The sequence below is a fragment of the Pieris brassicae genome, chromosome 6, assembly GCF_905147105.1.
Source record: "Pieris brassicae chromosome 6, ilPieBrab1.1, whole genome shotgun sequence".
NCBI classification, from domain to species: Eukaryota; Metazoa; Arthropoda; class Insecta; order Lepidoptera; family Pieridae; genus Pieris; species Pieris brassicae.
The window spans coordinates 7,627,605-7,643,609 of record NC_059670.1 but is presented as its reverse complement, the minus strand read 5'-3'; the positions used below and the strand labels follow the sequence as shown (position 1 = coordinate 7,643,609).

General features: G+C 39.5%; 1 protein-coding gene and 1 long non-coding RNA gene across 2 annotated transcripts; one reads left to right on the top strand and one right to left on the bottom strand.

Moving 5' to 3' along the window:
• Window positions 1–3,865: 3,865 nt before the first annotated feature.
• On the top strand, window positions 3,866–7,449 carry LOC123711256. Its single transcript, XR_006753927.1, has 2 exons — window positions 3,866–4,243; window positions 7,204–7,449. It is a non-coding gene; the product is annotated as an uncharacterized LOC123711256 (long non-coding RNA).
• On the bottom strand, window positions 7,255–9,832 carry LOC123711255 (probable 39S ribosomal protein L24, mitochondrial). Its single transcript, XM_045663754.1, has 6 exons — window positions 9,483–9,832; window positions 9,219–9,394; window positions 8,957–9,074; window positions 8,663–8,803; window positions 7,620–7,751; window positions 7,255–7,411 (listed from the first exon to the last, which is right to left on the bottom strand). Exons 1-6 carry the CDS (start codon window positions 9,576–9,578, stop codon window positions 7,313–7,315), a joined length of 762 nt encoding a protein of 253 aa, XP_045519710.1. The 5' UTR covers window positions 9,579–9,832; the 3' UTR covers window positions 7,255–7,312.
• Window positions 9,833–16,005: the final 6,173 nt, after the last annotated feature.

The window sequence follows — 16,005 nt, the reverse complement described above, 5'->3', positions numbered from 1 at the left end:
TTGAGAAATAAAGCTTATTAAATTAAGATATAAACTTTATTAATTTGAGATATAAACTTTATTAACTTGAGCAACAAACAGAAACAAAACGCCATAGAGTCGTATACTACCAAAAAATTCAGGTAACGATTTAGAAATCATTCGCCCGAATTGGGGGTTGCAGGCAGGGAGAGGAGGAGGGTGGAGGGGTGTATAGTTATCGATATTTACAATGCGATACATCGAATAGATCCGATGCTTTGAAGAGGTATTGAGGTAACAGTTATTTAAAAAATATATTTATATACTACCTTATCGAACATTATGAATAATAGGTTTTTTGGACAGCTCCGGCGCTGCGGGAAATGCAGCCCTACCGAAGAAGCCTGCATAATGCAGGTGCTTTGTGACAGCGGGTGGGGCTGCTCTTCCTCCGCGCCTCCGATTTTTCATATATACTCTAGGAGTAAGGCAGACAAGACCACGTGGATAGTGGGGTGCTCTGATTCTATTTTGGGTACTTTTTGTATTTAACATTAGTATGAAATATTTATTAGTAAGAATTACCTAATACAGAAAGTTGCAAACAATGAAATACAAAATATAGCCAAGGTTCCAAAAAATCCAATGCCGTCACTAAATATCATGAAATCAATGCAGAGTGAATGCAAAGGTTTGTTTTTTTTTAAAAAGCTTATTAAATTGAGATAAAAACTTCATCAACTTGAGATACAGTGACGTAACAATAGGGTTTTTATATTGAATGTCCTCTGCCCCACCTGGATGATGAACCTGAAGTCGTGAACAGAAATTATACCAAATTAACAATGAAACAAAATATACATTTACATTAATCCAACTTTGTCTGTCATATTGTGATATGGAATTATATTAATAAGATTATGTCATGAATTACCAGCGTGTTTATACTTATCGTTTCCGTATGATGACCGATAGAGGTAGGTCATAATTGTTTCCACGTGGTCATAATTAAAATAATTATATAATTAAAATATATTATACATAAACAATTGGAAAGAGTACGAAAGGCGAATGCATAGTTCATATTTATTTATGTACCTACCCCCTTGCTACGAAGTTTGAAAATTCAAGACTTTTATCGCAATATATACAATATAGAAATGTAATAAATTATATGATACTTATTATTTATTTTTACTATAGCAATAACATTTTAGCGCCATAAATTTTGTTGTGTATGGCAATAATAATTTTGCGATATATTTGGGGACATGTTGCGAAAGGTGTCCTCTATCATGAGCAGTGCAGTTGCCTAGCAGCTTAAGGCGCTATCCCAGCACGAATTTCTGTGCCAGTGTCTCGGGGTGGACTGCGGTACGCAATGGAGAGCTGGAGCACTGTTACAGTTATGTAAAACATTAAATTAATATGATTTTATCATTTTTTTTTCTGAAATGGATTACTTGACTTGCGATAAAATATTCTATATACATTTTCGTCATAAAATATTCATTTTATGACATACATTCAAAGTGTCAAAAATTGGCTGTTTGGATTTTTTTTCTATCGAGCGGAGTTATTTAAATCGTGTATCGATCTTTCAAAATGGATACATAAACTACTCAACTCTACCAAATATTTTCTCGTTCGCCATACTTCAAGAAACGATGACAAAAAATGGAAAGAAACGATGTGCTTTTATGAAGTTTGACGACGGTATAGGCCCTTAAGTGGGCGTATCCTAGAGGTCGTACTTTCGAACCACGGATGTACACCAAATGTGAATTTTTGTGCGCTTCCACCTACAGTAAAGGCGAGGAAACATCAACATCAGCATCAAAAAAATCAATTACATGAGTCAAACACTGAAGGCTAATCTATAAACTTATCTATTAAATAAAAATTATCGAAGAAACAGATACAATCTGAGGCAAAGACCCATTTAAGTATAGCGACACAGGATTATTATTATTTAATCCACTCGGCAGTCGAATTTTATAAAGAGCTAACTCAACTAATACCAAGATTATTAAATACGATAGCGGGGCACGTTTGTTGTAAGCTATCTATGGTGTCTTCTTTTTTGAACACCTACAAAAATATAACAATAAACTACTAACTACTACTAAATAAACATACTTAAATTATTAGGCTTATAAATTAAGATTGGACGCGGTCATACGATCGATAAAGTAAGATAAGATAAAACAAACCTGCCGTTTAAGACGGAAATTATATCAACTTGTAGGTAATTGGTTTCCTATTTATATTAAACTACTCAATTACTGCGAGTTCGTGTGGGTGGAACTTATTTCATCTCTGTTTTAAGAATGATAAACCAATTAATTTTACAAACAAACAAACGCGATTTATTACTATTTTTTTTATAAAAACGGGGCAGACGGGCAGGAGGCTCATCTGATGTTAAGTCATACCGCCGCTCATGGACACACTTAATGCCAGAGGGCTCATAAGTACGTTGCCGGCCTTTTAAGAAATGGTACGGCGTTTTCTTCAAGGACTCTAAGTCGAATCGGTTCAGAAATACTTCTGTGGTCAGCTGATTCCACATAGTGGTGGTGCGCGGCAATAACTGCCTTAAAAAACGCTCAGTTGTGGAACAACAGAACGGCAGAATTTCTTATTCCACCCGTATCACCTCGACGTCCGACGAGGAAACTCAGCTGCAGATAATCCGAACAACTCCTCAAAACACGCAACGCCAAGGGATCAAGCCACTCGGAGAGGGACTGGACGTCGACAATTCAACAAGCTCTTCGTTAAATACGGTCAAGTGAAAGGAGCTGGGCGGGAGCTCATCAGTACCAGCTCCGTCGTCGATCACGACCATGATGTTCTGATCAGCCAAAAACCTGGAGATCCAGTCGCATAATTTCTCGGAAAGCTCGTAGGGTCGGAACTTCGAGAGGAGCGCTTTACCTATAAAGCATCCAATCGAAGGCTTTCGCTATTTCCAAACTAACCGCTAGCGCTACCTCCTTGGATCCAATGGTCTCTGGCCATCAACATGTACGGTATACAAGGTGACCTGAACGACCACGACGAAAGCCGTATTGATAATCAGCTGGTAGCCGTCTAGATACTTTTGGAGCTGGCATTAACTCATAGTATATTATCTGAATCCCTCTTTATACTACGTAACTAGTTGTCATTTCATTGCTTCTTGCTAAATGGTGTGCCTGAATCAAATATATTATTATCCCGTTCTGATATCTTGACGTGAATGATCGCAATTATCTAAACAAAAACATGATAAAATAACAAAATATTATGTTCAGCTCGTAAACACTACACTAATAATATTATTACGTAGCAACATTATTATCTCGTATATTAAATCATTTCTCGTAATTATAGATTTAATATTATCAAGATGTTGATCAAAGGGCCGTGTTAGCCCGTGTTTGAGCGCTATTATTAACCCTAAGTGACCCCAAATAGTTTTAAATGTCTTGGTGCGCAACGGCTCTTGGTGGTGCTGTGGAGGTAATATCGTGAGGAACCTGGCATATCTTAAGCCCAAAAACGTGTCAGGGAAATAACCCTAATCACTCTACATGCCAATAAAAGGAAAAATATATCAAAGAATGGCAATAAATCTGAGATTAAAAACCATAAAGGGTTGTAGCATTAGGGGATGTTTAGGTGTCATCAATATATTATGGTATTTTTTATACAGAAACGTACATTTTATGTATATGACGGCGCCACTATCAATGTTTTGTAAAACAACGTGCAACGGGCGATTAGTCGAACGATCGTACGATGTGTCACTCGATGCCCACTACAAAACCTATATAAAGCAGCGCGCGCGCACAACTCGGGCATCTGGCCGAGCTACGCTCGCCAAAACAGCCCGAGCTGAGCTGTAAAGGCCCTTAAGGCCAACAGCGAGATTCCATTTAAAAAAATAAAAAAAAACAACTCGGGCAGTCGTTCATCGACCATTGCCCGGTGCACACGTTACGTAATTACCGAGTAGCCTTCGAAATATTTACCTATTGAATTTGTTTATTGAAATCTTATTGAATTAAGAGACTGAACTTTGTGTTTGTTATCTTAACAATGTCGGGGCCTGACGCTACATATATGTTAGATTTAACATGTACTATGTAAAACAACTGAATCCTTCAGAATCAATTCATTACGTATTTCAAAAGACACAACAAAATTAAAGCAATGTAAAAAAAACAAATGCATAAATAATCACAGAAGATTATATACAAGAGATTCTATGTAATCTACTTGATGATTTATTAAGGTCAGTCCCTGACGACGCACGTTAGGGAGATGAAGCGGCGGCTTGGGCGCACAATCAATGCGCGCGCATTCGGGCAGGGGTTAAAAATAATACCCCAGGACGAAGAAGAGTACCGTTTGGTGCAGCGGTACTTAGGGGAGTTAGAGAGTAGCGGCGTCAAAGTGCACAACCGGCCTGACCTCCACCTAGCGCAGGAGGTTCTGATGGACGAGTACCAGTCGGACCACCAGCCGGTGCTGTGCCTCATTGCGGGGGCTTCATCCCCGCCCGCACGCACCCGGAAGGTCACCGACTGGAACACCTTCGAGTCCATCATGGAAGACACCCCTGCGCCCGGCCCACTGGATTCGACAGGCGCCGTTGACGACATGGCGGAGTCCATGACGCGGCAACTCCAGGCAGCTCTGACGGCAGCGACCTCAACGCGCACGCCGGAGATCACCTGCCAGGACATAGCACCCCAAGGGCTGATTCAAATGCTGATTCAGCGCAAGCGCGCGCTCAGGAGGCAATGGCAGCGCAACCGCTGCCCCGCGCTCAAAACGCAGCTGAATCGCCTCGCCGAACGTGTCAAGGCCGAGCTGGCCTCTCACGAACGGCGCACATGGGAGCGCACACTGGGAGAGGCCACCACAGAGCCTACTCGCCTCTACCAACTTTGCCGCCGTCTCTACAGGACTCCAGAGCCGAAGCGTCCCCTGCGTGACAGCAACGGCGCCATCACCTACATCGATCGGGCCGAAATATTCGCCGAACACCTCCAGCGTCAGTTCTCGCCGAACCCCGCGACGTCCCCTACGCGCGTGGCAGAGGTGGTGAACGCTGTCGAGGCGTGGCTGACGTGCCCAATCTCTACCGACGAAGTCCAGATCTTCTTCTCGCCGTCACAAGTGCGGAAGAGGATCTCACGACTGCAACCCAGGAAGGCGCCGGGACCGGAAGGCATCACCCACGAGGCGCCATCTGCCCATGAGGTGGATAGTCGCGCTGTCGCGCCTCTTCACGGGTATCCTCCGGTATACGCACTTCCCCAGATCATGGAAAGAGGGCAAGGTCATCTTAATATCGAAGCCCGGGAAGGACTCTACCCGAACCGAGAGCTATCGACGCAGTCGAAACTGTTCGAGTGGCAGAGGATCGAACAGTACCTGCAGCCGAGGCCCGAACAGTTCGGCTTCCGCGGCGAGCACAGCACGACGCTGCAACTGACGAAGGTGCTCTTCACTGCAGCTTCGGCCCTCAAAAAAAAGGAGGGGGCCGCCACCGTTATGCTGGACATGGCGAAGGCCTTTGACCGTGTCTGGCACGACGGCCTCGTGCTGAAGCTCATCGAGTCTCCACTGCCCCGCCGAATGGTCACCTTGCTCCGCGCCTTTCTCACCGAGCGCACGTTTTTCGTTGCGACGGGAGAGGCTGCGTCGAGACCGCGACCCATCACGGCGGGCGTCCCGCAAGGCAGCGTGCTATCGCCCTTGCTCTACACCACGTACACCGACGACGTTCCGTGCCCCGAGGGCTGCACACTCGCCCTCTACGCCGACGATACGGCGTACGTGGCGTCATCGCTGAGGGCCTCGCACGCTGCTCAAAAACTCCAACGCGCTCTGGACCTCCTGCCAGAGTGGCTGGACAAGTGGAGACTCGCCGCCAACCCGGACAAGACACAGGCCATTGTCTTCGGCCGGGGTTGGTTGCCACCACCCCTACGCTTCCTGGATCGAGACGTGCCGTGGAAGACGCCGGTCACCTATCTAGGGGTCACCATAGACCGGAGTCTGACCATGACGCACCACATCTCCAGGGCTGTAGGGAGAGCCAAGTGGGCGGCGCACACGCTTCGCCCACTCTTCACAGGCAACCTACCTCTCCGCACCAAGCTCGCGCTACACAAACTGTATGTGCGCCCTCACCTCACGTACGCGGCACCGGCGTGGTTCTCCTATGCCAAGGAGACCAACCGCCGAAGACTGCGCACCGTACAAAACACCGTCTTACGGTGCGCTGTAAAGGCACCACGCTACGTGAGAAACGCCACCATAGCGCGAGACTTGCGGATGGAGTCGATCGACGAGTTCGTCGCACGGCTCGCGATGAGGATGTTTGATCGAGCGGACGCCTCTCAACATCCTCACCTCCAAAACATCGCGCCGTGGCACTCCAGGCCGCCCGACCAATACAAGTACCCGCGTGAGCTCTTCTCCGCGGGTCCCGACGACACCAGGGCAGCACCGCGGCTTCGACCGCTGGTCGGGTCGCTGGGCCTCCCCCGGGGCCACCGGGGGTCTCACCCAGCGGTGCTTGGCCGCGAGCCGCGCAAGCTGCCCGATACCATCACTCATCACGACACCAGGGCCAAGTCGAGACTACTCCTTGGCCCCCTCCTCATCATCATCACCACCGGACTTGACACTCCGGACATGACCCCATCGGCTGCGCGCAGCGGGTAGAGACTGAGTCTCCCCGCGCGCCTGCAGCCCTCACCAAGGGCGATATGCCCGCCCCCGTACCGCCCTGTATCAGCAGGGCGCGAACACAGACACCACCTGAAGGGGGCATACGCCCCGAACAGGACAAAACACCCCCCTCGCGAGGGAGGGTGTAGCACTGACTACGAGAAAAAAAACTCGGGCAGTCGTTCATCGACCATTGCCCGGTGCACACGTTACGTAATTACCGAGTAGCCTTCGAAATATTTACCTATTGAATTTGTTTATTGAAATCTTATTGAAGTAAGAGACTGAACTTTGTGTTTGATATCTTAACAATGTCGGGGCCTGACGCTACATATATGTTAGATTTAACATGTACTATGTAAAACAACTGAATCCTTCAGAATCAATTCATTAAGTATTTCAAAAGACACAACAAAATTAAAGCAATGTAAAAAAAACAAATGCATAAATAATCACAGAAGATTATATACAAGAGATTCTATGTAATCTACTTGATGATTTATTAAGGTCAGTATTTATCCAAATAATTAATTAAAAACTGAAATAACTAACACCATAAATAAGTAATTATGTATTTATATTCAGATACAATATAACTAAAAATATTCTACTTTATTTAATACCAATAAGATTTCGCGGGAACCCGATCTTCCTTAATACCCATACTTTCCATTACATCCATTTCAAAAGTTTGAAGTTTTGGTGAAAATGTAATCTGGAACAAAAAAAAAAAAAAATTTGCTTCAGAAACTATTGTTTAATTTTTTAAATTCACAATATCACCTAAGATTGGACATGGAGAAAAAGACAATCCTATTGATAACTACTACTACAATATTGTTGTGCCTTTATTATTGTCAGAACATATCAATTGTGGAATAATAAATGTATTAACAAAGACATTCTAATATATATATTTATACCTTAGCAGCATCATCAGCAACGGTGTCTTTATCGGGGTTGTCTATGTAGAGCGTCTTGCTTTTATAATCAATAGTTTCCTCGGCTGACTTTGGTATTGGTATAATTCTACTACTTGATTTTGATACACGGACCTATAATAAGACATATTTTATAGTACAGTTGCTCAAAAAGTGGCGTATTGCGTTCGGGATGTGGGCTATTACACACTCGTGCTTTTTCTTTACCTTTTCCGCACTCGTGCGTTCTCTTTCCCAACTGTCTAAACAATGACTATTGAAAAGAAAAAACCAACCATGAAGTTTTTATGATTCATCCAAATATTTCTAAAAAGAAGCTTCTAATTTGTTTCAATAACAAATTTAATGATTTGATTCAATGAGTTAGGTTAGGTTTCATTTTATCTCATTAAATTTCATTTCATATCAATAAAAAAATTCTACTAAAGACTTGGCTATATGGGTAGTTCCCTGTGCCTACCCAGAATGGGTGAAGAAAACAAAACAAATATCTGCTTATATTCTTTTACGGTTGGCGCCATTTTCCAAAAATGTTCTTGCGAGTTTAGTTGTTTCTTGCACACAATAAATAATTTTGATGATATTTTATTTGAATTAACACCACCTGAACTCAGTATAATTGCACAAAATGCTTCGGAGAACATTTTACCAGAAAAGTCGAACAGTCGCTACATCAATACATACGACAAATATATTTCGTGGAGAGAAGAGAAAAAAGCAAATAGTTTTATTAAATAGCTTAATTTTTTCACATCTGTATTAAAAATAATTGTGCAGTACACATGCGGCACCGTCATTGCAACTTGTTCCAACTGTCAAGAGACATTTGTCAGAACTCTTTGCAATTACAGGCTCTCCGCACTTGTAATGAAATACACTATTTTAACAGTCATTTAATCATGCAACATATTATGTAGTTTAACAGGACCCATCAATGATCTTAAAAATCCTATAAATAAGTCTAACATTCAGAAAATGATGTGTTAAAGTATTTTAAATCTATTAAGTGCTTTTCAAGTATATACCTTTTCTCCATCTTCAGTATATCTCCATTCAACTTCTGTAGCCTTCAAGCTCTCAGGATCAACAAGTTTAACATCAGTAGTGACTAAAAGTGGTGCCTCTGTTTGTACCACTATACCTGGAAAGTCTTTGTCTTTTCCCACCTAAAATGTATAATTATTTTCAAATTATATCAACAACTCTTTTAAACCTGGATTTCAGTAACCATACAGTGGCTTTAAATTAGGCAATCAATCTTCTGAAACTTTAACTATGCCTGAGATAGTATCTTTAGAATATTTTCTATAAATACTTACAACTCTTAGGTTTGTATTAAGCCCTTCAACAATAACCCAATTTCTTTCTTGTATTACTTGCATGACAATTCCTTGCTTTCCTTTATCCCTGCCAACCATAATCTCAACTCGATCACCCCTGAAATTGTATAATAAATGTCTTGAAATATTACACTAGTGCACCTATTCATCAATCATTCCTCTACATATTAACTTGTAACGGCTCTATCTTCTTAAGATTTGCTTATTAAAGTAATGTATTTAAAAACTTTTGTATACACACTTGAAAAAGCTCCACTCCCCAATCGGCTCTACAAAAACTTTTTTTCTTCTAGCGCCGCGTTCATTCTGCCGTGCGAATTGTACTGTCCACGGTCGATGTGTGGTAAAACGGTATGATTTACGTGCTACTTGAGCATCGTTGTATTGAGGATGCCCTTTAGGAGTCTTCCAGTAAACCTGAGACCATTTTGTAATTTTATATTAGAGGTTATTCTTATTTCACGATCTTCCAAACAAATATATTTTTTATGAATCTTATACATACTTGTTCATAACTTCTTTTGACGTACGATTCTGGAAGATTTGAATATTTAAGAGTTAAATCCCCAACTTTTTTTGATAAAAAATTAAAAATTCGCATTTTGTTGATTATTGACCATGAACGATATCAACTAAATTAATACGAATATAGAGTCCACAGAGACAGAAAAACTAGATAAGGGACTCATACAGACTTTATTAAGGACTAGAAGTTAAGGTCGCCAAAACAATCACCAGCGGTAGATTTAAAGTCACCTAAAGGTGATTGCGGGATTTAAATAATTAAAAACGAGCGATTGAAGTTCTTATTCACATTTGCAGTGAAACTTCTTTAGGCGCATGAAGGTAAAATTTTGACGGAAACGTCACGATGTGCACCGTTTTTGTCGAAGAAAAGGGAGAGAGCGATTGAGAGAGAGTGAGAGCTAGCGCGCACTGGTGACTTTTGTCAGCACACAAAAAAGTTTTTGTCGCTGTCACGTCACGCCTCCAAAGCGAGGTGCGCTCACGAAAGGTGACAGTGACATTTTTTTTAGCGTCATTTGTCGAAATGGATTTCGAAGAGACAGTCGTCATCTGTGAGCTGGAAACTCAAAAGAGAAAAAAAGCGAAAAGAATACTGGATACACCCCCTTCAGAGTGACATGTTAATAAATAGAAAGTTTTACACCATGTTTCATAAACTTCGGGAACATCCAAAGAAATTTTTTGGGTATTTTCGAATGAGTGTTAGAAGTTTTGATGAATTACTTCGCAATTTAGGATCTGCATTGACATACAAAAATAGAAACATGAGATTGTCTATTCCGGCTGAAGAAAGACTCGCTATTACTTTGAGGTAAATAAAATTAGAATATTATGTAATTTTACATTGTTTATTTTAATCAAAATACAAAAATGTTATTGAAAACAAATTAAAACATGTAGTTTTTAATAACAATCAAAATAGAATAACGTTATTGAAATCTGATAATCTTTAATTATTCTTCGTGTTGATATTGTACTCCTGGCAGATGTCATACAATTCAGAATCTTCGCAATGTTCATCTGTAAACTCTGAAATATAGGTTTGAATTGATGAGGAGGTGGCTGAGGAGTTTTTCTGGTTTAGCTTAGGAGCCGATGATTGTGAAAATGAATTGGGCTGAGTGTGTTGTGGGTAGGAAATTTTGGGAACTTGTAGATGTATAAGTAGGAGAAGGAGATGAAATCAGTTGAGTGTTTCTTGCTAAGTGGAGCGAGGGAATGTGCGATGAAAGAGAGACAGAATATTTGGGTTTGATTTGCATATTTTGAGGGTTATTAGATGGAATATATGTAGAACAAGGAGATAAAATCAGTGGCGTGTTTCTTGCTAAGTGGAGTGGGCTTTGCGTACTGTGCGGTGGTAGAGAGACAGAATATTTGGGTTTGTTTTGCAAATTTTGAGGGCTTGTTGATGGAATATATGTAGGAGAAGGAGATAAAATCAGTGGAGTGTTTCTTACTAAGTGTAATGGGTCTTGGGGACTTTGCGATGGTAGAGAGACAGAATATTTGGGCTTGATTAGGAAATTTTGAGGACTTCTATAAATTGTGGATGGGCTATTCATAGGAGAATAATTATTGCGCTGAGTGTTTTGTTTCTGAACTTCCTGAAAAATTTGTAAAATTTTGATCTGTACGTCTAGTTGATTCTCCTCTGGGACTGCTTTTAACAACGGCACCAAAGACAGCGCAAAATGCCTTTCCTTGTCATCGTCATTAGTCACTTTTGTTATTTCTCATAGCCTCAATAAACTTGTTATCATCAACTCTTTTGTTATTTAAAATCTCTAGAAGCCTTTCTTCGTAACATATTTTGTTCTTATTTTTCTTTCGGAAATATTCTTCTCGCTGTCGTACTTCCCCACTGGCATCCTGACTATTTTCTTCGCAATTAATTTCCTCTACAGAATAGGCATTTCCTGAGGTTTCTCGAGTATCCAGGCTTGGAATAAGCAATAAAAGTTGGTCAAAATGTTTGTATTTTCTTCTTTTTGTAGCGGCTTGGCCAGACTTAGTACATTTTTGCTCACGTAGCTGGCGTGAAAAACAAGCCCTTAAATTCTTCCATCGTTTTTGTACAACTTTACCTAAAAATAAATATTTAACTAGTTTATAACAGTCAGTCATTTATTTAATTTATGTATTTTTAACTTTACTTTTATATTATGTATTTAATTTGCTTTTGTTTCAGATATCTTGCAACCGGAAACAGTTTTTACAGCATATCATTTGAATATTTGCCACCACAGCACGAGAAATTGTAAAATCTACATGTTCCGTGATCTGGAATTTACATACACTATACATGCCTGAAAAGTCTGAAGAGGATTAGTATACTATTTCGAATCAGTTTTACCAACGGACAAATTTTCCGAACATAATTGGCGCAATTGATGGGAAACATGTAAGAATAATTAAGCCGGAAAACACCGGTTCGCAGTATTTCAATTACAAAAAGTACTTTTCCACAGTTCTCATGGCATGGGTAGATGCAGATTATAAATTTATATTTATAGATGTTGGTGCTAATGAAGCAGCAAGCGATTCTAATGTATTTCAGAATTCTGGCATGAACAAAAGATTGCAGGAAAATCAATTAAACATACCAGATGATTGTAATTTGCCATATGATGAAAATGGAAAAAAAATGCCATTTTGTTTGGTCGCAGATGAGGCATTTGGCTTGTCGAGGCATATTTTGCGACCATATGCAAGAAAATCATTGTCTACTGTGAAAAAAATTTACAACTATCGCCACACTAGGGCACGACGTATGGTTGAATGCACTTTTGGTATACTTTGTAACAAATGGCGAATTTTTCACAGGCCCCTTGACGTCAGTCTTGATTTTGCTGATATAATAGTAAAAACATGTTGTGTTTTACATAATTTTGTACGGTGCAGAGATGGCATTCAATTTACTGACACTGTTTACGATTGTCCATTAAAGGGTATTGCAACAAATCCATCAGAGAGAACCATATTAGCAACAGATATACGGAATTATTTTGCGAATTACTTTACTTCACCACAAGGGGCTGTGTCATGGCAATATGACAAAATCTGAATTTTACTTTTAGCGTTATGTTTTTGTACAACTGTTATGTTAGCTACAATTACAAAAAAATAAAATAAACTCACCGGCTTCATTTTTTTCTTGTGACGACAACGTACCCCAAACTGTAGAAAATATTATACCACAGATTTCATACCATGCTTTAATTTTCATTAGAATCTGAATACTCTTTAAAAAAACATTCGTAAATTGCTGGTATTTTTTCTACTTCTTCAATAAGCAAATCATTATCTATATCCTCTTCATGCATTTTCACGTTTTGCGTAAACGTGGACGTCATTTTGCGTTTGCTAAAGACGACGGTCCGAATGCAAATGGCGGAAGAACACGTGTTGATGAGTGACAATTTTGTCACCCGTGCGCGCGCTGCTATAAAAACCTAGAGACGTGGTGACAGTTTTGTCATGTTTTGTCACGGGCTTGTCCGCTGGTCGACGGACATAAATGTCACCCAATTGTCACGTCGTAACGTGCGCGCACCTCCATACATATTCATAGACTTGATGTGAGTGACGAAACAGTCACGGCGACAAAAGTCGCGTGACAAAAGACAGTGCGCGCTAGGTCTGAGAAAGGGAGATCCAGAAAAAATACACGCTTTTGGTTGTGTCTTCGTTTAGTAGTAACATATTATAACTTTAGATAGCGATTCTGTCAAATAACGTCTTGTGCAATAAATAAAATTAACGCAATTTTTTTATTTATTTATGTCATCATTAACACGTATACAGTGTGAATATAGATATACAAATACATGTAGTGATCATATATTGGTACATGGGCATCTATTTGTAATAATTAATTTACAAAGAAGTTTCACTTCTGAGATATGACAAGCGGAGCACAGGATATACAAAGGTAAAGTGACGTAGGCAATTGAACAGTTCTCAGTATGTTTTCATGCTTTATTATAGAAAATATAACAATCTAAAATATTTTTGAAGTCTTTAGAGAGTTAAATTAACGTCAGTTGTAGGCCAAATCCAGTATACTAAGGTTGACGTAGTTGTAAACTTTCAGATAACATGAAACCTGTGAAATTTAAAAACCCATCAAGTTATACAGCATACACATAAATGTCGACCTCTTACTTTTTTGGTATTGTGTGTTAGTTGATTCTTTAAATAATAATGCTTCACAAGTTTTGACTTTTTTTAGGATATATAACGTGTTTCATACGTTATGGCAGTTTTTTTTGTATTTAAAGGATATCGGTGACAATATGCATATTACTAAATTAAGAAACCCATTTTTCCTTACATACAAACTGAAGTAAAATCAGTCAATAAATTTAACAACATTGCAAATTCATCCATACCTCGTAGATGATTTGAGCTAACTTACGTTATTAAACTTAATATAAAAACCACACGAACATATGATTTTGAGATTTTACGTTCCTCAGTGTAAAGTGCAAAGCATCAAGCGACGTGCGAAAACCTATGAACTAGAGCTGTCGGCGACATCAATTTGTTATAATAGTATAATATATGTTATAATATTATCATAAGAAATAAGTCGATCTACTTTATATTGCATGTATATTTTGTATATGGAATTTATTATTTTATGACTTACGAGTTCTTGTTAGATAAAATCGTCTTTGGAATAAAATCAAATACAATATTAAGGTAAGGAATTGCTGTTTGCGAGGTTAATTACTTTTATTGTGGCTCTTCAATTTAACGGTCAAATTAACTTTCTAACCAATTTCGGACAGAGCGACAAATCGACTGAGATTTCAAAAGGTTTAGATACCGGCAAACATTTTGAACAAATGTCCTTTTGCTTCGCAGAAGCGATTTTTTAGGTATCACTGAGAGGGGGGTGCGCGGCGGCGGGAGAGTGACGTGTCGATCGCGCGATTGTTCAGTTGACGTTTGTGTCCCGCGCTGTGTACGATGCGCAACTATGCCCCATTCCCTTGTTTAATACTAAATAAGAAGTTTACCGTGATCTATAAGTAGGACAGGGCAGGAGATGGCACGCGGGGTTTTTCGCCTTCTACTAGATAGATATTTCCCTTCTTTTCGACAAACAGCGTAACGGCAAAACGGCAATATCTCTTGAAATTGTCAACTATCCATTATATATACAATATGTTGTTTGTTGTAAAAAACGAAAAAACATTATTTTAACCAAATACATTCACACGTTTAATTCAAATTTTGAAATTAGTTTAAGGTCATTGAGCTCTTGAGCGTTAACATGGCAACGGGATTACCTACGAAACAGATGGTATAGTATAATAATAAATACAGCGAGCATATTACATTAATGATATTATAGCAATGATAATACGAAACACGACCACTTCGTTTGGCTCTAGTCCATTTTGATCAAATATAACTGGAGCAAATCAATACCAAGGATTAGGATTTAATAATCGTTAAATTTATAAAAAGTTTTGTTTAATTAACGTTTAAAGAGAGTTCTGAATTTATTCAGTGATAATTTTTTAATTTCGCTTGGGAGTTTGTTGCAAAAATGAATATAATTTCCATATAAGGAGTGGTTTATCTTCTCCTGGTTGTCCTTCCTGGTTGGTCGAACGCATACGTTTTTCAATTTTCTTTAAATAGAAGTAAAGTGTCGTCGGCAATCAATACCATCTCATGAACTCCGTTGGCAAAAAATGGGTGTTCGTTCGTGTAAATCAGAATCAAGAAAGACCCGAGAATCGAGCCTTGGGGGACGCCAATAGGCATATGTGTACCCGGAGAGGTAACTCCATTGATATTCATTCTTTGGATCCTTCCCTTAAAATATAAATTAGGCTGGAAGCTTTGCTATCAACGCTAGTGTGTTATAATTTTCCAACCAGTATATCAGGATGAACACAGCCAAAGGCCACAAAATACGCCGACTCCATTATATGATTCTTCCCAGACGCTAAATTTACTAACTAAACCAACTTCACACCGGCATCGATTGTGGAGCCCTTAGTTAAATCATATTGTTTACTATGCAAAAGTTTATTTTTATTAAAATGTAAAGAAAATTGGGCTAGCATAACTACCTTTTCAAAAAAATTGCTTAGACCGGGGAGACTGAAATATGTCTAAAGTTTGACGGATCAGACTCACTAGCGGCCTTGAACAATGGTGCAATCTTACTTCATTTTATTTTATCCGGAAAGACCACAATCGATACATCTGTTAAAAATTACAGCCAATTCATAGCTTATTACATCAATAACGGAGTTTAAAATGACCGTTGACATACCCCTATAACTCTAGTATTTTTTAAATTAATAAGGTTGAAAGTTTGACGATATCATTACAAGTTATATGTTTAAATTGAAATTTAATATTTCGTTTAGGTTAACTTTTTCAAGTTATCGCAGCAACAGGTGAACAATAATAAAGAGACTTGGGTGTATTCAGTGGTACATTTGTAAAAACCTCTTCAAATGTAGAAACTA

What these genes read in the sequence shown, in the direction of transcription:
- LOC123711255 (XM_045663754.1), bottom strand. Translation starts at nt 9,578, where the DNA reads ATGCGAATTTTTAATTTTTTATCAAAAAAAGTTGGGGATTTAACTCTT. An exon ending in TCAAAAGAAGTTATGAACAA is followed by an intron (nt 9,395 to 9,482) that starts GTATGTATAAGA and finishes AAATGGTCTCAG; the next exon opens with GTTTACTGGAAGACTCCTAA. An exon ending in ATACTGAAGATGGAGAAAAG is followed by an intron (nt 7,752 to 8,662) that starts GTATATACTTGA and finishes GTCTTATTATAG; the next exon opens with GTCCGTGTATCAAAATCAAG.